The 22,926-nt window shown below is 47.5% G+C and overlaps 1 protein-coding gene across 33 annotated transcripts in view; it reads left to right on the forward strand.

The window, feature by feature from the left end:
• LOC122567634 (serine/threonine-protein kinase MARK2-like) overlaps window positions 1–22,926 on the forward strand; it is a 51,720-nt gene that overhangs the window by 13,231 nt on the left and 15,563 nt on the right. For 19 of the 33 annotated variants that reach the window (XM_043726427.1, XR_006316861.1, XR_006316864.1 and 16 more), the window contains 10 exons: window positions 14,028–15,025; window positions 15,496–15,802; window positions 19,009–19,224; window positions 19,308–19,686; window positions 19,772–19,992; window positions 20,084–20,195; window positions 20,776–20,888; window positions 20,981–21,200; window positions 21,598–21,795; window positions 22,510–22,711. In XM_043726427.1, coding sequence (XP_043582362.1) covers window positions 14,307–15,025; window positions 15,496–15,802; window positions 19,009–19,224; window positions 19,308–19,686; window positions 19,772–19,992; window positions 20,084–20,195; window positions 20,776–20,888; window positions 20,981–21,200; window positions 21,598–21,795; window positions 22,510–22,711 — 2,687 coding nt within the window. In that variant the 5' untranslated portion in view covers window positions 14,028–14,306. Of the gene's footprint in view, window positions 1–66; window positions 1,447–2,909; window positions 3,736–13,826; window positions 13,903–14,027; window positions 15,026–15,495; window positions 15,803–18,035; window positions 18,481–19,008; window positions 19,225–19,307; window positions 19,687–19,771; window positions 19,993–20,083; window positions 20,196–20,775; window positions 20,889–20,980; window positions 21,201–21,597; window positions 21,796–22,509; window positions 22,712–22,926 lie in introns of those variants that run through there. The other 14 variants (XM_043726669.1, XM_043726661.1, XM_043726677.1 and 11 more) reach the window with 11 other exon arrangements.

The raw sequence follows: 22,926 nt of genomic DNA on the forward strand, positions 1-22,926 counted from the left end.
CCGTGTTTCTGTCCGTATCCTTTTGTTCTATTCTGTTCCATTGCCTCTCCATTACAACGAACGAACGCGTGGAAATCGAAGGATGATGCGCGCAAACCATTCGACCGCTTGTTCGTTCGCACGTCCGTTTCATTCTTCCGAATACTTCCGGAAAGGTCTTATCACGAACGAGCATTTCGAGTTGTAGGTCGACCGTGAATCGCATAATAGCGCGCGTCAATTAGTATGCGATAGGACAAGTCTGGAACGTTAACTCTATCGACGATAACTGTACGTTACGTAGGCTTAACGGCAACGCTCGGCAAAGTGAAGTTGATACCACGAACAACTAAAAATGTCTGACCTCTGGTATCGAAAACAACGAGTCGCTGTGTTTTTTTCAAACGCCATCGTCGTTTATCGATGATTCCGCTCGTCGATCGCGAGAAGAATTTACATTTTCGCCGGTGACTCACACTGGCCAACGGCGATTATCGATCGAAAGCTTAGCGCGAGCCGCGACCAGCGAACAACGAAGAGACGCGTGACGCGAGTAACGAACGGATCGGTGACATTGCGCGACTAGTTTGGTACGCTCGTTGTGCGCTATCATTGTCTTTTAATTTGCGTTCCGTTGATGCAACAGGTTTGGCCAAGATCGGCCGTCAGCTGTTGTTGTTCTCTCTGTCGCTTTTTTTGTCAAACCCAAAGAAAAATTCGGAATTCTAATGTTTTTTTTGCGACGCCAAACAACCCGGTGCGAAATTTCGCACCTTCGACGCGAAATCTAGTCAAACCGGTCTTTCTACCGATGATGATACTCTTTCGTTAGCCTAAACCGCGAGCCGTGTGTACATATATACACTTGTTATTATTACCATTAACCCGGTGATCGTCACGATCGAGCAACTCACGACTCGATATCGTTTCGAGCGAGCTTCGCGTTAAAAGCAATTCCGAAAGTGATCGAATATTTTCCATTGGTTCGTCGATGGAAAGGGTCGTCGAACACATCGTCTCGGTTACGTCAACGTTGACGTCTGCCACGCGCGCGCACGGTCTGCGCGAAAATTGTCAACCATCCGCTGGCTGGAAAATATTACGAGGCAAAGTACCTCGTGGTCGGACCACGAGATCTCCGTTTGCACCGCTATATAGCTTAAGGTTACGTACTTGTTCGGGTATCGAAGAACTGGCCTAATTAGTTTAACTTAACGACATTAGGAAGTCGGGTGCGCGCTCTCGTTCTCTCTCTCTCTCTCTCTCTCTCTCTCTATAACTCTCCTTCCATTCCTATCTCTCCCCCACCTCTGCCTCTTTCGTAGTCTGTTTGTCTGGCTGTCTTTCTCAAAACTGTCGCATAGTTCTGATCAGAGTACGTTCGCGACAAGATCTTGCTGGCATCCGGTGTTCGTGAAAAGCTCGAAAATCCCGCTTGAACGCGAATTCGACGGTACGAGTGAACAGGTTTGACAAAAGTGGCTTTAAACTTGACCGAGCGATCGACCACTACCATCCGATATAGATAAACTTATCGACGCGAACATCCTTTTCTCTGTGCACGATCGTTGTTTACTCGTTTGCGGAACGATCAACGATGTGTTATTTCGGCTGGCGCTAAAAGGATTAAAGTCAGGTAGACGTCATTGACGAGTCGAAACGGAAACGAATAGAAAGGATTTTGATACTCTCGACAAGGATTCTTCTGAAAGACTCGTCCTCGCGAGTTGCACGACATCGTACCGGATATCTTTTGTGGCTACGTCTAAAGGGAATTGGAAACTGACGAAGCACGAATCGCGGATAACGCCGTGTTCGCCGATCGCGGCTGGTCTCGTGTCGTAAACTTCTTTGCTTTATCGCCAACTTCTAATACTTAAGGACACGCATGTAGGTGTATTATAGGCGTTCGTTGAACCGAAACCGTGTTGCATTTTACACGCGTATTCGAATCGAATCGATGACAGATACCTAGCTGCAACGAATCGTGACTTAAGCGCCAGTTACTTTCCTCTTTCGATTGAACAGTCCTACCATGTTCCGAAGGAGTTAGCTACGGCCGGATGAATTACATAATTCGCGATAGTAAGATGATTGAGTAATAGGTTGAAGACAAGGTCGATTTATCGGAATATCGAACATTTCGCGAGTCTAATATCATCGGCTGTTTCTCCTTCTTCCGGTTGGAGGGGGGGGGGCGCGTTTGTCATGCTGTTGGGTGATTCGATTGTCCGGCGTGCATACAGTGAGCAACTATGCATATATGTCGACACGATGTTCGAGTCGCGTAATCTCGGTGTGATCGCGTACGCAAAAGTTTCCATTGTCGGCGACGCGTGGCAAGCGAGCAAAGAGACGAGTTTCTGACTCGTTGGAATCTCACGGCAACGGCATTGAAACGTGGGTCGAAAGATAACGTGGTTTGACAGAAAGGGATTTGCCAACGATTAGTTCGTTATCGCTCGCCCGTTCTTTCAAGTTTCTACGATACCAGGTATTCGCCAACGAGAATCCGTTTCTTAAGAGAGATATATTGTTCAAAAGGAATAAAGGATTTTTCACGATTTTGTGAAAGTAACTTAATCGTTTCGACGTGCAAAGGTAGCCACGTTTGACAGATGTTGGACTCTCGAACAAAAACCGCTTGTAATCCTTACTCGTTGTATCTCGAAACTTACAGTGGCCACTCAAACAAGTTCTTCGCTTCCACCTGCCGCGTCAATCTGGCAACACCTGCACCCTTAAAGATTCGTACTCGCTCGCACAAAATCGCCCGTGTTTCTTCGTCTCGCCATCCGATCGACGGTCTTTCGATAAAGCAAACAGAAGTCAATCACGTTGTTCGTGGAGCGATCGTATTGGTTTTCGGAAGTCTTCGTTTCCCTTTGTTTTCTTCCTCTTCTTCTCTCTCTTTTCTTCTTCTCCCGTAGAAATACTTTGCCATCCTCTCGAGTTGAAATCGACGACAACGGGCAAAGCGTAGGGAATGCAAAACGTGTATCGATTTCTTGCTAGGAAACAGAAATTCTAGAGGAAGATAGTACGCGCTAGAATTTGAACGAGTTATCGCGTTTCTGCCACGATTCGATGGTTTCCGTGGAAAAGGGCGTCAAAGAATCGTTCCATTTAATCGATGTATCGTTGAGATACACGGTCGGAAACAAGTGGAAGAACATTTTGTGTCTATCGGTTAACCGGTACGTCGTGGTCTCGACGAACGTGTGAACTTTTTATAAAAGAGTGTATCGAAAAGAAGAGAGCGATCGGAAAGAGAACAGCAAGCCAGTTATCGCGCAGAGAGACCGAATTGGGCCGCAGCCGAACAACAACGTGGCTGGAATGTACGTGACAGAGACAGGTAACCATAAAGTGGTACCTGCGCCTACGATCAAATCAAAAATGGTCGAATACAAAACGGCTAACGAAACTGGCGAACGCTGTGGCGGAGGCGGCGGCGGCGGCGGCGGCGGTGGAGGTGGCGGCACACATCTGGCTGCTACCGTGAAAAATACCGTGCGCCGTCTGCTTCGTCGGACAAAAAGTCACCGGGACGCGCCGTCCTCGAACACCGCTGCGGCCGTGCAGGCGGCAAATGGAAATCGCGCGAATAACCTGGCCATTGTAAGGAATAAAACGAACAATGCGAATGATCCAACCGCCAGAAGATCTCAGCCCCCTCTCCCGCCATCTTCCGATCAACATTCGAGCAGAAACACTTACGGAAGACGACACTCCAGGCTGCGCGTTAGACTTCAGGTAAGAGAACGACACTGTGTCGTGGAAAAATTATTCGCGATATTCTTCCCTTTCTCCGCGCTATAGTTCGCGCGAGCACCAGGCGTGCGAATGGCATACGGAATATCTCTGTATTGTCGTCGTCGTCGTCGTCGCCGTTTATCTATGCGATGCTGTTGGAAGCTATCTGCTAGTCGAGATAATATTATCGTGAAAATCCACGTCTAGCGCGAAGGAGGATATTTTCAACGATCGTCGTGTCTTTTACGATTTTCCCGCTTCGTTCGGCCAGGCTTGGCTGGGACCGTATCAATCGTTTCATCTGCCTTACAGATTTCTCGATTGGTTCACTGTTCCGTTCGTCACGGTGCGATTCGAGCGGGTTTCTGCTCGGTCGGTTCACACGCGTTTACGTAATCGCATTGTGATCAGTCTTCTCGTAAATTACCGATTTATTTCTCTTTATGTCTGCGATGACGAGCTGCCAAGAATATCGTCCACTCTTGCGCAACACGTCGATGATTGCAGACAGAGTTTCGCCTTTTGAAAATAAAAAAGCGTGCGTTCGAGAAAATGGACGAAAAAAGCCAAACGGCGCAAGGTGACGAAGACCAAACTCGCAGGAGAGAAACAACGTTCTTGTTTCCATCGCGAGCGTGTTCGAGCGGTGCGAATTCCAACGAACCGTCTTTGTGGATCTTGTTTAATTATTGTAATATAAGGGTATTGTATGAGCGTCTCCGCGAACCAGCTGTGCTACTCGTCAATAGCATAATTGTTTGCTGCTTAATTGCCCTTAGAATTACGAGTCGCAAAAGGTTAGAACGAGCCGAGACGTCGCGAAACGACTCCACTCGTATCGTAGATCCGAGCGTGTTACGGTGACACGCGTGCGGCGCACGACTTGCTTAGAAACGTCGAAACAAGGTTGATTAGCGCGTCTGCAACCGGCAACGAAAACGATAATTACTTCTTCCTTCGTTGCGGAACAATGAATTCTCGTAGATGTATCGTAGCTTGTGAAACGCCCGTTTCTCTTGACCGGGTGCTCCTTTGGAACGCAACGAGTCGATTGGTCTGCCGATAGAGGAAATCTATTCGGTTCGTTGTCTAAGCGATGGCGTACTCATATACTCCGCCGCTCCCTTTTTACGAAAACTCATTTACATCACACTTACGCCATAACGACGAGGTAGTGTTCTCCATATCTAATCTCTCGTACGAGTCTGCTTTTTTTCTTTCCAAACATTCGTACGTCTCTGTTAATTCGATTAAGCGTCTCGCTGTATCCTGTACGGACCCATTCTTCGAGACAGAGACAGCGGACAGGGAATTACGAAGGTGAGAAGAACGATAGCGTGTGCGTTTCTCGATTACCTGTGCGCACCGTGTATACACATACCTTGGCGTATGCTTCTCGATTCGCTTTCCTTTCACCATCGAAGAATGTACGCGCAGCCGTGCACATTACCGTATAACTCGGCTGCGTGATCATACGCCATCGGTTTCCGCTTAAATCGCCAACTTAATCGTCTAACGATTCCGTGTCTACTCCAACAAGTTGTTTCTTTCGATATCGAGAAAATACGCGCAACACGTAGCTACTTTTTCTTCGCTTTCGCGATCTCTTCGAAGGCAAGTCCAACGTTTCCATCGTTTTGCGCAATTTCGATGTAACGAACTCGTTGAATCCGCGCTTTCTGCATCGCCAAGATATAGCGATGGTTATGAAACATGCGTGACCTTGATAAACGGCAAACTGGACGCGCGATTTTATCGCGTTATTAGGTTAGCGAAACGAAACGAATTTATTTGTTACGTACGTGACTAACACCTATTCTGCCTTTGAATATGCGAATAGCGTTCGTTTGCAACGCCAGACGTTTCTCGGAGATTGAAAGCTTGGTCGAGTGGGCGGTGTCTTTTTAGTAACGATTACAGTGACGTCATCCAACGTGTACACGGTTCACACGATCGGTTCTACGCGATCTTAGAGAAAAGTAGAATAAGAGGCAATCGGCACGACTACGTTCCTAGCATTTCGTGATTCATCTCGCTACGGTCTATCAGCGATCAACGTCCGATAGTATTTCGCTAGTTTCCAACCAATTGCAAAAGGTCGTCGTAATCTTCGATCGAAGCCACACCTATCCTCAAACCGACTTATCGAAGCTCTCGTTCGAGTTACACAAGACGACGCGAAGTTATTAAAATTCACTTTGGCTGCGCTATCTATTCCGTACATTATCAGGGGTCAAAAGAACTCTCGGAGTGCAAGTTTGCTTTTACTTAAGCGCTAAATACCCTTTCGACATTGTCCGATGTATCGCGAAGCACGAACGTGCAATCGCATCCAACACGCGTACGTAGCGATATTCTTACGATGCTTTTATACGAAGCTACGAACAGCTTGTATGGAAATGGAAAAATCCATCTTGCAAGGAGGAGAAGAGATACGGTAGCAACTTTCTACGACGTCCATGGCGATGTTTAATATCCAGCGTTGCGATTTTGCTACCGAGGTGAAACTCGCTGGAAAAAAAGGCAGCTAGTTGCCATTGGTGACGGTAAACTATCTTTCGCCGACACCGGCTAACAACGGCTCGTATGTACTTTAAACGATTCACTTCCGCGATAGCCATCAGGGGACTGTCCATCCGTACGTGCATATGCAACGTTTGTACGGACATTGGATGGGAGTTTTATCAAGGCCGTTTCCATCTAACGAATCGACATTCCCCTCCGTAGCCGACTGTAGTCTTACTGAAAATTATTTTGGACACCGTTTAAAATATAATAGCTGATTAAATAAGTTCTTCGTAACGAACAGAGCGTTGGATATTCGGTGATTTCGCAGTTTCCTTAACGATCCATTCCGTCTTCTTTTCTTTAGCGTTTCGCTGGTTGTTCGAATCGAATTTCGCGCGATCGGGCAAGAAGAGAAGAGAAAGAAATTCGTCGGACAAATTACGGCGAGCTTGACGTCGTCGGTGGTTGTTCGCGAACCGACGCGCGCATTTGCTGCGCCTCTGTAACAAATACGCAATTAGCAGCGAATTCGAAATTTAACTGTACCGTCGAATATTCGAGGAGCAACGCCGTTCGCGCGCATGTCGAAGCTGTCGCCGTATATCGAGTATCGATTCGCCTGCGATGATTACGAAGAAAATCGACACTTTGGTATCGTAGTGATAACTGTGCCGCTATGTCAATTCGAAATTCCCAATTGCGCATACGATACCGATTAAGGAAGAATTATGTAAACCAACTTGGATATTTTCATACGCGTGGCTTGCACAACTGAAAGCCAACGCTAGGTCATATCGGGCGGACACGTGCATGATAAACAATTAGTAGACGCTAGACCTTGTTTCCTGATTCAGTCGGTTTAGATGCATCGACATATTCTCGTTACTTGCAACGATTGTCGCAACGAACGCTACGTTTTCGACTATTGTCTTCGCGTAGTCTTTCTTCTACTGCGTTACACTCGGACGGTGGCGAAACACAGATTCGATGTCGCAAACAAATTCCATGACAATCGTAAAATTGTTGTCGCTATGGAGACGAGTATTTTACAGGTTCTTTCATCCGTTGAACGTTTCCGTCGATGTAAACGAGGAATAGAACGGTTCGTTATCTCGCGAGTATAACGAGCATCGAAAAAGCCTTTGATAAGCATAGACCAACGCGAACAGGTAGATTACGCGAAAACAGCGACAATGTTGCATTGTTCCCATACAGTCGGTTTTGCAACAGTCGGTCGATCCGAGAACTGGACGGGCCAATGTCGGTACGTGGTGTAGATCTGGGCATTTCGAATTCTATGAATTATTTAAAGGGGCAGGACGAGTTCCGTGGCTATTCCGGTGGTTATTAAAATCCGATAAGAATCGTCGTTTGTTTATCGAGTTGTAAAACGCGATTAGGAAATTATTCGTTTCAAACACAACGAATCGGTATTTCGCGCGAACCGTTCTCGGCGCTTGCGAGCAACGCGTATAAACCCATTATCGTGATTCGATTTTGGAATCACGGAAACAAGAGGAATGGAAACGCTCGATCGCTTGCCAACCGAAAGAACAGAGAAGGAAGAGGCAAATGTACGTTAACGGAAACCTAACCAGTTCGTATCGAGATTGTGGCCGCGTGGTTTTTCTTTTTAAATCGTTTTCTTTTTTTCTCTTCTGTTTCCTCGTTCGCAGCCGTCGTAACGAGCGTGCGCTCGACCGTACGAGAACAGGGTTTCTCGTCGAAGGTGCTGGCAAATTATCTCTACGATAGAAAGGGGCGTGCCAGGCGTCCAATGTAACTCGGTTACTGCGAAAGTCTGACTTTTCTGCGAGGTTACGGCCTACACGGGAATATTCCATCGATACCAAGACTCGCATTCCTCGCTAAATGAAATTTCTTACGATTAGTCTCACCTCGAGTGTATCGATACTGAGAGTTCAACTCGGAGTCGTGCGTGCGTATTTCGCTTGGAATTTTCCTCGTTTATCTTCCACGCGACCATCTCCAACGAATATAATCGCGAGACCCTTCGCAACACGAAACTGGCCCTGTCTTGCGACTACGAACAACGACAACGATGGAAGTGGAAGAAAACAGAAGGAAACGATCGTCGTGCGTATCTTCGAGTAGAGAGGGAGGGGAAGAGAGAGAGAGAGAGAGAGAGAGATGCCAGCAAGAAGACAAATTGCGAGTCACTGACGAATCGGTGCCAATTACTTGGTCGTTCGTGTTCGCGGAATCGATGATGTCTAGTCGGTTTTCGGTAAACAACTACTCTCCCACTTTTCGCGTTTCATCGTTTCGTTCGCCGTCTATGACGCGTTTGTCGCTAATTCGATATGTCCGCGATGACAACAGAAAAAAGTATGTTATCTCGCGACATCGCCGTTATCGTTGGTTTGTCGTCACGCGGTTATCGATCTTCATTGATCTGATCGATAACAAAACGGGAAAAGATACAACCACGATAGAAGGACTCTTCGTAATCGTTGGCTCTCGTTTCGCATCGATTCATCGGCTTCTTTTCTCGTACGCGGCTCACGGCCAGTCGCGTACCAGCGCGATCTTCGTTCTGCCCCACAATTTCCTTTGTTACGGCGAATTTCCTTTGTCGGAACAGTCCGTTACACGTGGTACGAAAATTTACGCCTCGTTACAGAGGCTAAAGCTAGTTCCTTCCAAAACGTAGACACGAAACGGTTGGCTCTACCGGCCTTTCTTCTTGCAAAATTCCATTTAATAAGCTATCTTGTAACATCGTTTCCTTTGTTTCCTATCCTTTCGTTCTTCGTAAATGCATAGACAGCACGATAAGGTACGTAAAATTTGTTCACACCGTCACACTTCCGCGAACCATCGGCCTGACTAACGTGCAAGGTGAGTCGATAAGAAACACTGTCTAAAGCAACTCGTTAACTCGTTGGTTTTATCGAGAACTGTTTTAAATAAATCATGTTGCATTTGAAGGGACTCGACAGGATGGACGCAATTTTATTTTCTAATTTCTTACGTTTTATATCGCGTTAGATATCAGGCTGGTCTTGAGTTTTTTAAACGACAGCGTATATTTTTGTCTAGAGGAAGCGTTAATCTACTTGTATCGAAGAACCATTAGTTTAAGAGATATTTTCACTCGAATTTGTCAAATTTAACGCACGAAAAACAGGTGACGCAAACAGGTAAAGAATACCGTCCCACGCCTTTCCTTGCCTCTCCTACATTAAATTTGACAAATTGGAGCTAAAGTATCTGCCAAACTAACGGTTCTTCGGTGTAAATAAGATAACACCTTTCTAATACTTTGGAGAGAACGTTCAGTTACATCTAATATACGGCACAGTGTTTAAAAAGTTCAAGAATCACCTTGATATCTCAGAAAATCAAGGTATTAGAAAATGAAATAGCATCCATTCAACGAGACCCTCGGGAAATGCAGTGCAATTCGTTTAAGACGTTTTTACCAATATACAACGAGTTATTTCAGAAAGTATTTTTTATTGACTCACCCTGTATACATATACACGGACAAACGACGGTCAGACGTAAATTTCGGAAGCTGATGATTCCTCACGAACCGAATCGCCAAAGCTGTGATCGCGTTCGTCGAAGGCAGAAGCCGATCGAACGGAACCCGATCGTCAGATGCGTAGGTAACGCGAAACGGGCCATTCCATCGGCGCACGTCAACTTTCATTTTTACTCGGCGTCAAGCGTGCACGTTGGGACGCGATAATCTTCTCCGCGAAAGGTTAGAGAAATGTATGCCCCGAACGTGACTAGTCTACGGAAGGTCACGAGACGTCGCAACTGTCACGCGCTCGCAATCTCGTCGAGCTCGTTCCAGTTGATAATGCCGCTTAGCGATTCGTCGATCCTCGACCAACGTATGGTTCGCCGCTACTTTCAACGACTCTTCAGGGAAGGGACCTTTCGAACGGCGCGAGAGCCTCCGACGTGAGTCGCTTTGGACGTCGTGGAAAATTTCAGCCAAAGATCTAAGCTCGAAATACGATGATAGCGCGTGAACGTCGATCCGTTTGTAGCAACGAGGTTCGTAAAGAGATGGACACGATTTATATGAAACTGGTGGAGTCGAAAGGTGGAAGAAAAATATTTTCGCGCGTTTCGGTACGCCTACGGCAACCAGGCGAAAGCAGAAGTCGCGAGCGTGATCCAACAGATCTCAAGGTCGATGGTCTCGGCAGTAGAAAAGATGGCGGCTCGAGAGTACCGAAGCGATCAAATACAGACCTGCTATCGGCACTTGCACTTTGAGCTCTTAACACGATGGCCGATCGCGTTGGAAAAGGAACACCGACAGCCGAGAGAGACGAGAAACGAAGTTTACTCGATCGACTCGGTGATCAATCGCGCGCGTGACTCACGAGCACGGCTTTCGTCGATCGCGCGCACAGTTGACCGCAATTGGCGTACGCGGTTGCGCTCGCACTCGCGAGAAGTTTTCGCGTCGCGCCGAAGACGGCATATAGCGTGGCATATGGTTGTGGCGCGGCATGGCATGGCTCGGCACGTAACGCGCTTCGTCGCGTCCACCGGATGCAGTCTCATCGGGGATCGGCGAGACTGCCCGACACGAGCCGTTTCAGTGGCCGTTCGTCGAGTACACGCGCTCCATCTTTTCACGATTTTATCGTTTTCGTACGTGAAACGATCGAAAACAATCGGGTAAACTCAGTGAATAAGTGCGAAAACTGGCACGCCTTGCTAATTTACATGTACGCGGTATATATCGACGATGCGTCGCACGAACTTCTTCGCTCGATCGCTCCTTCCTCCGACTCTTTCCTCGATTTCGCTTTCGATGGAATCGTTTTACGCGTATAGAATACGTTTCTTTTCGCAACTCGAATAGCGAACTCGAGACTCTTAAGAATATCGTTACGCGACAATTGTCCACGGTTCCCTGATCTTTGTCCAACGAGAGCGAGATAAGGATAGACCGAGAACGATCGAGAAAGGGCAAAGCCCGAAAACGGAAAGGTAAAATGTAAAAGAAAGGAAGGTGGACGCCGAGGCTTTACGTAACCTGCGTGTAATTTCACGTTACTCGAGTATCGTACGACTAATTGGTACGTCGGTAGGCGTAGTTTGCCAAGTTCTCTCGAACCAGTCGTTTATCTTGTATCTTGGATAATTCGCGATACGCGGATTAATATCGTACTTAAGGGAAAGTTTACACGTCGAATTAACCACGAGAAATACGCGTACGATGGAAATGAATGTTCAAACATTTAGCGTTGCTTACCGCCGATAGTATCCAAGTATCCGGGCTCGATCGACCAGAACGCAAACGTTCGATGCAAACAGTTGGCTGCCGCTGCTTCGCGTTGATTGTTTTTACTTATGTACGCACGTTGCCACGCGGTGAATGCAAACGAGAACTCGCATCGCAAGTTCACGTGGGTGAAGCGCGATTTCGATCGGACGAGACTGAGATATGTTTTCCAGGTTAGCCTTGCTAGCCACCTGTTCCATTCTTAACCACGACTTATGCTTTACTGCCTCTGCGTATTCAGCGCAAGCAGAATGCGCGGCCTCTTCTTTATCGTCTCGACAACGAATCTATCCTCCAGGCCAGATATACAGATATATGTCTTTGGTAGGTTTTAACCTTCTCGGAAATCGCGATTTAAACATCTTTGCCAGCGATAAGAAGGCTCTCTCTCTCTGTTTTCCTCTTCGTCTCTCCTTGACCTCACTCGCTTCCTGTCCAATCGCTCGACTCGAGTAAGCGAAAACGGAAATCTCTTGTTATCGATCACGATGCACTGCTCAAAAATTGTCTTTTTCCGTGGAAATTTTTGAAAGAAAATCCGCCGAACGCAAAGGGGAATTTCGTCTTGGCAAACCGAATCGGGCAATCGTCGCAACGAAACGATCCGTCGAAAATCGATTACAAGCAGACTTTCCAGAAAATTACGACGCGAAACACCTTCGGATAATCCTCGAGTAATACGTATCTACCAGATACTTTGAACTATTGTAGATACTTTTATCGTTAGATAAAAAAGACGAGGACTCGCCTTACTCTGTAAGCTAGTTTGTTTGAAGACGCGCCTTTATCAGTTTTCAGGTTTTACTCGTCATCGTTGTTGTCGTTTCGATAAAAAAAAAAAAAAAAAAAAAAAATGACTCCCACCGACAAGGAGAAAATATATTTTTCTTGGCTCGGTCGTGTCGGAGATTCTCGCAACTTGGGCGTCGGAATCGAGCTCGAGTTAGGTTGCTTGTATCGCTTATCAGCATCTACCGCTGATAACGGTCTAACGAAGTCAAGTTGGCCGGTCGTGCGCTTATCGTTCGGGGGAAATGGACCCAGTTGTTCGTAGCCGACCGTTGACGCGCAACCTCGCAGCGTTCGTTCCTTTTCGGCGATCGATCCGCCTTTTTTCGCAAAGTGTCCGCCGCGTCGCACGAGCGTTCCATCTTGGACGACCGGTGACTTAATCAAAGGAGAGATACGTCGCGCGTATTCGATATAAAACGATACAACGATCGCGACTACGGTCGATCGAGCAAATATTTCCTCTCCGACCTTCCATCGATGTTCGTTCGCTACCGCCTACAGATTCGTTGCTTTTCTTCTCGTCTCCTATCCGTTTACGTCGATAACGCGAGAAATTTGCATACGTTTCCGTAGGTTTGTTTCGAAGCGTTTATTCTGGTCGAGAAATCGGTACCGTTTCTTAGATATCGCGCCGCCATCGAGGCCAACCGTGAGATTATTACAACGGAAAGAGACGCGTTTCTTATCGCGCTTACCAACCTGCACTCGAAACGATTCCAACTTTTCCATCGAACGCACCCCGATCCGTTTCGCAATTAACTGCGAAGTTGCTTTCTCCGAGTTTTACCGCGGCGTTCCGTTCGAACAATTTCCGCCGAGCGATATCTATTCCCCGGCGATTCGAATAGTCGGTTCGTTCGGCTGGAGAAAACCTGCCTTTTCGTATTCGAGCGCGAGCTACTAGCGACCATCGAGCGATAAGCAAGTGAAAAAATAAACTCGAAGATCGACGAATCAACACCTTGGAAAGACGCGTGCGTGGCATATCTTTATCGGTCGGTTCGATGTATCGCGCGGAGTACCGTAACATCGGTGCCATCCACTTTCTTTTCTCGTTAGTTGTTTTTTTTCTTTCGTTTCTTCCTCGTTTGCCTGTCCTTCCGTGTATCGACACCTTCCACCATCGATTTCCATCGATCAGAAATTCGTGCCGGACAACGTATACAAGGCCTGTGTACTCGCCGCAATCGTCGCAACCATAATCACCTTCACGCTTCGAATTTTCGAATCGGCGAATAATCGAAATCGCCTGTCCGCGAGTCGACGCACCTGGTACTCTGGCGAGATCGATCGCCAAGAAAGTATCACGAATCACGACCGTTCGCCTCGGTCGAGGAAAGCTTTCGTGTTCACATAAAGTGTGTCTGTACGCGCCGCTGCTTTTTGCTTGTCGATACCTCTATATATATATATATATATATATATATATATATATATATATATATATATATGTATATATATATATACACACACACACATGTATATGTCATTGTTGCCAACAAGAAATAAAGTATAAGACCGGCGAAGGATAATCGGCTGGATCGTGTCTCGTGCCTCGTGCCTCGTTCCTCGTGCTCGGGTTTTGGGTAATATACATACATAAATGTCTCAACGTGTGAAGAGTGATAATCGTCCCTTCGTCGACGAAGATCGTCGCCCAGCGAAGCGATCAGCGGCTCCTTAACGAGGATAACGCATGTTTTTCTAACAGAGAACGCGACCTGCCAAGCTGCCTGTGGAAGCCGATCCATTCGGTCGATGAAGGATCCATGTTGAAGAATTACCGCTGGTGCTGCACGACGTTCGAACATTTTCCCAAAGTTTGCTGACGACGCGTGGAAAACTATCGAATCCCGCCGAGTGTATCTCTTCTTTCTCGCGACGAGAGAGAGAGAGAGGGAGAGAGAGAGAGAGAGGGAGAGAGAGAGAGAGAGAGAGAGATAGAGAGATAGAGAGCGTTCGAACGCGATAACCTCTCTGTCGATCGACCATGGAGGGTCGAGAAAGTGTGTTCTCTCGAGCCCAACCGAGCAGAAGCTCGGTTCGATCGCAAAGCGAGCGGCAGAGCCTCGAGACGCCGAACGTCGCGACGACGGAGAACAAGCAACGTCAGATCGGTGGATACCGTTCCGCGAACAGAGAACCGACGAGTCTCACCTCGGCCCCCGGCAGGTACGTGGCGACAGCTCGTACACCGATGGACAATTTGAAGCAGTGGGAGTTGGTGGAGCACGATCATCGTCTCCAAGTGATAGAAAAGGGAAGCATGGCGAATCCTTCGTCGAAGGCTGGTGTCGTCAAACGTTCACCGAGCGTCGCCGGCAACGACGCGACATCGATCGCCGGTAGAAAGGTTGCCGCGATCGAAGCGAGCCTCGAGGAGAAATTGAAGGCGTTCAGAAACTCGAACATCGTTCAGCCTATCGCGGTTCGTCCTCGACGCGATGACGATCGTTCCGACAGCGACGCCAAGCTTCCGGTTAAACTCGAACTGATCCTGAAACAGCGAAAAGCTTCGGGCGCAGAGAGTACGGATATGCTTCAACGATTGGAGCAGCAGGTCAAGGCCATCGAAATGGACACTCTCGCAGCCAGAACGCGCCAGTTGGAGATCAGCTCGGATTTCGAGCCAGAAATTCTATACACGGACCTTCGATACAGGGAACACGAGGATCTACTTCGAAACGTGACGGATGACGAAGCCGAGGGGTAACATTTTCTCTCTTCTCATCATACCGAAACAATAATTCTTTCGCGTATATACATGCATTCGCAACGCGCACTACTACGGTCTTCCGTCCCACTTCCGTTCCTTTCTCTCTTATTTTTTTTTTTGTCTTTTTTTCTATTTTCTTTTTTATCTTTTATCCATTTAGTTGTTTTTTCTCGGTTCCCTTAAATCTGTTCCGTTCTCGTTCGTTGATTCGTCCGGGAAGGCGTGACTCTGCGAGATCCGTTTCTCGTGCGTGCAACGCGTCGCGTATCCCGATCATCGACGTGTCGTTCGTTTTATGAAGCGTCGAACACGCTCGGCAATACGACGCCCCGTAGAGCCGGGCGAAGGCAAGCGCGACGAAGAGGCACGTCGATCTAACGCCTAAAATCGTAGAAAAAAAAAAAAAAACAGAACGACGAACGACAGAGTTAGAGAATGACCATCGATGAATTAAAACGAAAAGGGCCTCTCCGTTGCATCGAGGAGACGCGACGAGGAACTCGACGGGAAACGCGGGTGTTACAACGAAGAAAGCCACGACGAAATTATCAAGGACAGCCTCGGACACGAGGCGAGCACAGGAAGCGGAAGTGCCCCTTCGAGCGCAGACTAGGATGGTGCAGCAAGCGCGTGCGTTCGTCGCGGCACGGGCCAACAACAACGCGAAGAAAGATCAACGGCTGCAACAACGGCGACAAACCAATGCGGTTAACAACGCGATCAAACCGTCGTCAGACATCATGCAGAAGAGTGGCATAAATGAGAAGGAGGTAGATATTGTTTATAATGGACGGCAATTAAATAGAAGTAGTAAATCCTTTGGAGAGCGGACGGAGAGAATGAGAGTGAGAGAGAGATGGTCGAGGGAAATTTCCCAATGACAAGCATTATTTCATCTTTTCTCTTTTCAAACCTTTTTCTTTTCTTTTCTTTTTCGATTTCTTTCCGTTTCAATTTTCCGTTTACCGTTTCATCTCTTCTTCGAGCAACCACGTTGAATCGCAGCGAAGCCCATACAGATCGAACCATCGAATCGATAGGATAAAGTGGAATGCTGAGCGATGTCGAGACCGATGGTCGGTCGTATCGTCGTATCCACGTTCGGCGAACGTAGTTACAAACCCCGGCTGACCAGTCGAGTATAACGAGAGCACAGCAGCGTAAACGCATTTACATACACGCCCGGATCACCTACCTACTTAGACTCGCAGTCTGCTCCTCGTCCGTTTCAGCTAGAATGACGCGGATGGCTTGCGTGTCTACTCGCTCGTACGAGGGTGTATCGTCTAACGATCGTGAAACCCATCAAAGTCGATTTCCCACTTTTACGTCACACGCTTTACCCCGCATCCCGTTTCTTATCTCCTTTCTTCCTCGTCCCCTCCCCCCCCCCTTTTTCCTCCTGGCTCAGCAGATTGGAAGCGACTCGGTGCAAAATATCGAATCTCTTCACGCGTTAAGCCAGCGCTTGGCTCGCCAATCCCTTTAAATCGTATCTCGTTGCGAACCGAGCAATACACCGAATTCGTGTTAAGTAACTCGCTCGACACGGCTCGATCGTTTTTCTTCTCTTTTCTTCTCCTTTCTCTTCTTATTCTTCTTCTTTTTTTTTCCTTTCTATTTTTCTCCCTGCAACGAATTCGGAAACGACGATGGTCGTCGATCGAACGAGTGATCAGCTGACGACGCGAAAACTCGGTTTCGATCGCGCGCCCCAGAGGACGGAGGTGATTCGCGAAAGTTGGTAAGAGGGGTTGTTGGTAGTCGGTACTTATTCCCGAGGTTGACGCTTGCGCAGACGTGATCATCGTCGTGCTCGTCGTCGTTGTCGCCGTTGTCGCGGCCGTCGTGGTCGTCGTCGTGGTCGTCGTCATCGTGATCGCCATGATCGCGATACCGTCGGTGATCGTGGTCGTGTTCGTGCTCGTGGTTGCGATGATCGCATCGGGACAATCATAGGGGAAAACGAACAAGCAAGGAGAGCTGGGAAAGCTCGGCTGTCAAGGGTGGTTCGCTCGTAGTGTAGCAGTAGGGGGTGGCGGCATTACGCGTATTGATTCTCCTTTCGCATCCCTCGGCTGTGCACTTCTTTGGCCGGCAAGCGAGTCCGCTGTAACCGACGAATACGAGGGAGAAGCTAGTCGTCGGACGGTGACGCGACGACGAGCAAAATCTCTTTGGACGTCACGCGTCCTGTTTCGTACGTGGTATCGCGTGGCGACACCTTGGAGTTGGATCTGTCACCGATCGGAGGACGAGGATGCGTTCCGCTCGGTCCTCGCGCGACCTAACCCACAGACGAAGGCCGCCAATTGTGATTAGTGACGTCAGACGCGTACGCGCTCGCGCTCGCGTTCGCGTTCGTGGCACGCCTCCGGGACTTTGTCTTCGAGCGTCGATCGCTGCTTTTTTCGTTTCCGTTCGAGCGCCGTTTCGATTCGTTTAACGAGTTTCGGGTCCACCGACCGGCCAATCTACGTTTCTCGCCGTCGATGTACGCCCCTCGCCCCTTTTTCGTTCTTCGCTGTCACCAATGGAGGAACTACTCGTCGGTGAATTCATCGAGGCGACAGTGCGAACAACCGAGTGTGCACTTTCGCTGTTGTCGAGCGACCAATCTTACGACGCAAACAGTGTCTGAGTGATACGTGCTGATTCGTAAACGACTGTTTCTAATATTCGTCGAGATTCGTGCACGCTTTCGGACTGGTTTTTGCGAAAGGAAACAGGAAGCTACTCGGCAATCGTTCGCGAAGATTGTTCGAACGAGACGATGTTTCGTTTCGTTTCGTTTCGTTTCGCTTTGGACACGCGCACGCAGTTGTATGGCTGCCGATCGCAACCGTACGAATCCCTTCCCCTCCTGTCTTTGCCACTTTCGTTGAAAGTCAACGCGAACCGTCGTTGCCTCGGGAAAAGCCTCTGTTCTGTCCGATAACTCGAGTATCTTCTTACTGCCGTTTATGAAATAGTTGGACCGGAAAAGCGTGAAAGAGAACGATCGTGTGTGTCATTATGCGATTCGCAGGGAAGATCCCTCGCAGAAAAGACAGAAAACAGTTTGTTCCGCTTTGACGCATCTTCCCATCACTGCGATGTCGTATACGCGCTTTATCCGACTGATTTATGAATAAGGTGATACGGACTTGGTGCACATCGGCCGTGAACGAAAATGGCCAGGGAAGAGTACGACGGAGAAGCGAATGATACTCGCTCGAGCGTTCCGATCGTTGATGCCCTTTTCTTGCTGACCTCCGAAGCGGCCGAAAGCTTGTTTCGATCGAGTCGGTCGCCATAAAGGAGAAGGTGCTGCGAGCAACATCTTCTCGATTGCCGGTCGATTTTCTTTGTTTCTTTGCGACACGCCGAAGAAAAACCGATCAAACTGGCGGCCTCGAAAGTTGCTGCAGCCTCCTCTTGCAAGATGGTCACTCGTGGCCATGCGCGGGTAATTGACCTTGTACAAATTATTATCTCTGCATCTTCCGAGCTATCTTCACGTTTCTTTTGCAATGCAACTTGATCGACAAATTTTTGCACAGCCTGTACGCTGGAACGCTGCGATATTAGAAACGCAATTCGCATGAAGTTTCTTTAACGAGGTTCGATTAAATCCCATCGACGAGTTTCCGTCCCTGAAAATGTGAAACGTGATCGCGTGGTCGCGTGGTCGCGACACGCGAATTGCATACGTAAAGCTCGACGCGCTCTAGTAACAAGTCGAGCAAACTCGTGTCGATCGAACAAACTCGAGCGAATTCGAGCAAAATTCGAACTTGGCCAGCAAAGAGTGATATATATATATATATATCATATATATCATATATGGGAATAGAGAAATCTCGCGTAAACGATCGAAACGTTGAGTCGGTCGGTAGAATTCAGTTTTGTCGCAGCAGCTGCAACGCCATGCGAGAATCACCACCGTCCCTCGTATTCGGTTTTAATCTAACGAGATCTACTGCGTTTATTTCAGACAGGGGATGGCGTGGGAGTGTCGAGTAGCGGTGGTCGACTCTCGTCTCGAAGTCGGACGTCGGAGGAGCCCCACATCGGCAAGTACAAATTACTCAAAACAATCGGCAAGGGTAACTTTGCCAAGGTAAAGCTTGCCAAGCACGTGCCTACCGGGAAAGAAGTGGCTATTAAAATCATCGACAAGACTCAATTAAATCCCGGTAGTCTTCAAAAGGTAAGGAATGCGTTGTTGTTGAATCGTCGTCAGAACGAAGCTATTAACGAGAACGCGTGATCGGTGTTTGTTGCGTGTTACAGCTGTTCCGCGAAGTAAGAATAATGAAGATGCTCGACCATCCGAACATAGTGAAGCTTTTCCAAGTAATCGAGACCGAGAAAACATTGTACCTGGTAATGGAGTACGCTAGCGGTGGTGAAGTTTTCGACTACTTGGTTTTGCACGGTCGAATGAAGGAGAAGGAGGCTAGAGCAAAGTTCCGGCAGATCGTCTCTGCCGTGCAATACTGCCATCAAAAGAAGATCATTCACAGGGACTTAAAGGCGGAAAACTTGCTACTCGACAGCGAGATGAACATCAAAATCGCAGATTTCGGTTTCAGCAATGAATTCACTCCGGGCAATAAGTTGGATACCTTCTGCGGTTCACCTCCTTACGCAGCACCCGAACTTTTCCAGGGTATGCTCTGTCTTTCCTTTCTTTTTTCCTTATTTCCTTTCGAGAGAAAGCAGCGATTTCATCGATCTATTTGTTTGCCATTTAGGTAAAAAGTACGACGGGCCCGAAGTAGACGTTTGGTCGTTGGGAGTGATATTGTACACATTAGTGTCCGGATCACTGCCCTTCGACGGTTCGACGCTGAGAGAACTGAGGGAACGAGTACTACGAGGAAAATATCGAATACCGTTTTACATGTCCACGGATTGCGAAAACCTGTTGAAAAAGTTTTTGGTGCTCAACCCGACGAAACGGGCCTCCCTAGAGGTAAGCGGGGTGAGACGTGATAATCATAACGCGGTCGTCGGCCGTGTACCGTGTCTGTTTCTAGAGCGTTCCTATTTTTCTCTGCTTCTAGACTATTATGAAAGACAAATGGATGAACATGGGATATGACGACGATGAATTAAAACCGTACTTAGAACCTGAACCTGATTATAAAGACCACAAGAGGATAGGTGAGTCTGCCAGTATGTACATAACACTTACTATTTATTGTTTCTACATAAAATAATAAATCTGCATGATTTACGACCACCCAGTTGTCACGTCGACTAACGTCGCGTCGCATCGTGTAACGCTGCTCGGGATCGAACGTGCTATACAGTTGCGTGAACGGTATACGACTCTTTAATCAAGCAACGGTTGGTCGTAATTAAACGATTCTTGAACTCTTCGCATCGATAGGACCGTCAGACGATCTTACTACGTACGAGAGCTGGCTGTGTTTTTAATGTGCGCGCCAAACTATGCGCAATAGCGATAGTAATAGTAATAGTACTAGAAACGATGTTAGTGATAGTAGTACTAGTAGTGATAGTAGTAATAGCCATAGCATTATTAGTAGTAAGAGGCGTCTGTGAATGCATATTTTTCGCACAGCATAGCACCGGGCTTCTTTTGAAAATGTTTCTTTTGTATCGATAAGTGTATAAAATCGCGAAAGTGTATAAAGCCGTAGTAATGTAATGTTTCTCTTGTGTCGAATCGATCCTGTTATTCTGATATCTTTAGTGGTTGTGACTATGCCGTTACACCTGTTTGTTTTAGAGGCCCTGGCTAGTATGGGGTACACGAGAAGCGAAATAGAAGATTCCTTAGGACAGGCAAAGTACGATGACGTATTCGCCACGTACTTACTCTTAGGAAGAAAGACAACCGATGTGAGTACGGAAGGAGACTCGATTTATCGAAAGTACGCGTAAGCTTAACACGATCGGTGAAGAAGTAGAAATGAGAATGGTTCGTTTCGTAGCCTGAATCCGACGGCTCGCGGTCAGGCAGTTCATTGTCGCTGCGCAACATTCCACCGCAAGCTGGTTCGGGAGGCGGCGGCGGCGGAGGAGGAGGTGGCGGAAGCGGCGGAGGCACAGGTGGCGCTGTGCAGAGTCCGTCGCATAGAGGTGTTCATAGAAGTATTTCCGCTAGCAACCCAAAACCAAGTAGACGAGTCTCGTCCGGTCTTGAAACGCTTCGTAAGTAAACACCGTCGAACCTCTCTCGTTCCAGCCATATTCCAGATCAACGATTACCACTGTAAACTTATTTAATAATCTCTGCGTCAATCCGGATTGGACGTATCGCTTAGTAACGTATGCTATGCTACGCTGACGAGCCTTAAAGACGATGTAAATCTATCAGCTGATTAGGAGATTATCACGAAGCCTATGTAGGTAGTAGCGGCGATTCGATCATCGAACGTGTCTATGTTTCAGCGAGATTTTCTCTTGATTTTCAGTGTTTCCCCGTGCTAAAGGATTAGCAATTACGAGGATATTCGTAGGAAAACTCTTAGTAACGACCAAAGCCCACGTTGTTACGCGCGCGACTGATCCTATTCTTGTTTCGTATACGACGTTTATATTTTGCTAGGAGCAGCACCAAGTCCAGGAAACGCAACGAACCATAATCACGCGACTGCTACGACTGGTGGAACAGTGACTGGTGGCAGCGGTAGTAATTTTAAGAGACAAAATACCGTGGACGCGGCCACCATCAAGGAGAATACCGCTCGTGTTTCCGCGAGTCGACCTTCGGCTCCTAAAAACAGTCCTGGCCAATTAGATACTAGTGAGTTATTTTCGTTATCCTGTGACTTGTACCACCGTAATCCGATCGGTATCTGTTCAATTGTTTTTTGCGGCGCTGTAATTGTGTAAAGCTTCCACGAACGTATATCTGCTTTGGACAAGATTGCCCGTGATTCGTACCCTAATCTACCGATGTTTCGATTAATTCGTTATTTATATCTTGTTCGTTTCTCTTTTACCCCTTGTCTTGTTTTTACCCCTAATTCGTAAACGTTACCGCAAGGACGTATCGATGCTATGCGCTAATTCTAGATCGTTGTAGTCCTTTTACTCTCCGAGAGTAGCGAAATCACCGTGTATCGAAAGTAGTTACATTTTTTTTTTTTTTTTTTTTTTCGAACCAATACATCGATCGTAACGACGTCTACGTTATTCGCTTATACCGATGACGTTTACAAAGTTACGATTGTACGTGTACATGTAATTTTAGCGTCGCATCTGCCTCTCTTTGATCCTTGCACTGAGAATTTATCACGTACGTTTCCTACCATTTATCGTTTCAACGAATAAGAAAAACAGAATTCCACGGTTCTCTTTACGGATGGAAGCAGATGAGACGCTGTGCAGTGTTTTGCGCGGTGTAACACGTGCGCGCCCCTCCCCAATTTTATTTGTACTCGTTGCCATGCTTGTTATAATTTAGTAAAGTACGCTGCTTTGTTTTGTGTTGAACTATATCTAATGAGGCTTGCAGTGACAATGTTCATTCTAGGCGTGGGTACAAGTCCCGGTGGTAGGGCATGGGCAGGCAAGAGCAATACGATGAACGCAGGGGTAGGTGGTGGTCGGCCTCTTACCTCACCTGCCCCTGGTTCTGTTGGTCGACGTAGTACCATCTCCTATGATCAAGCGAAAACGTCCTCCTCGTCTACCGAAAGAACCAACGACGCACCCAGGTACAGTGATAATCCAATTGTTTTTCAAACCGTAATATTAAAAAGAATTCTTTTCTTTTTTTCTCACGATAAATCAAAGGGCGAGAAAGATCGTAGAGTAGCCTGGATGAAACGTAGACGCTGGATCCGCGCCATCGTGCGCAATACGTTCTTCCCGCGTTCAATCGCGGCACTGTAAAAGTAACAACGGGATCGTTTTTCGAGCAACTATTCGA

The sequence above is a fragment of the Bombus pyrosoma genome, linkage group LG1 (genome assembly GCF_014825855.1).
Source record: "Bombus pyrosoma isolate SC7728 linkage group LG1, ASM1482585v1, whole genome shotgun sequence".
In the NCBI taxonomy this organism is placed as follows: Eukaryota; Metazoa; Arthropoda; class Insecta; order Hymenoptera; family Apidae; genus Bombus; species Bombus pyrosoma.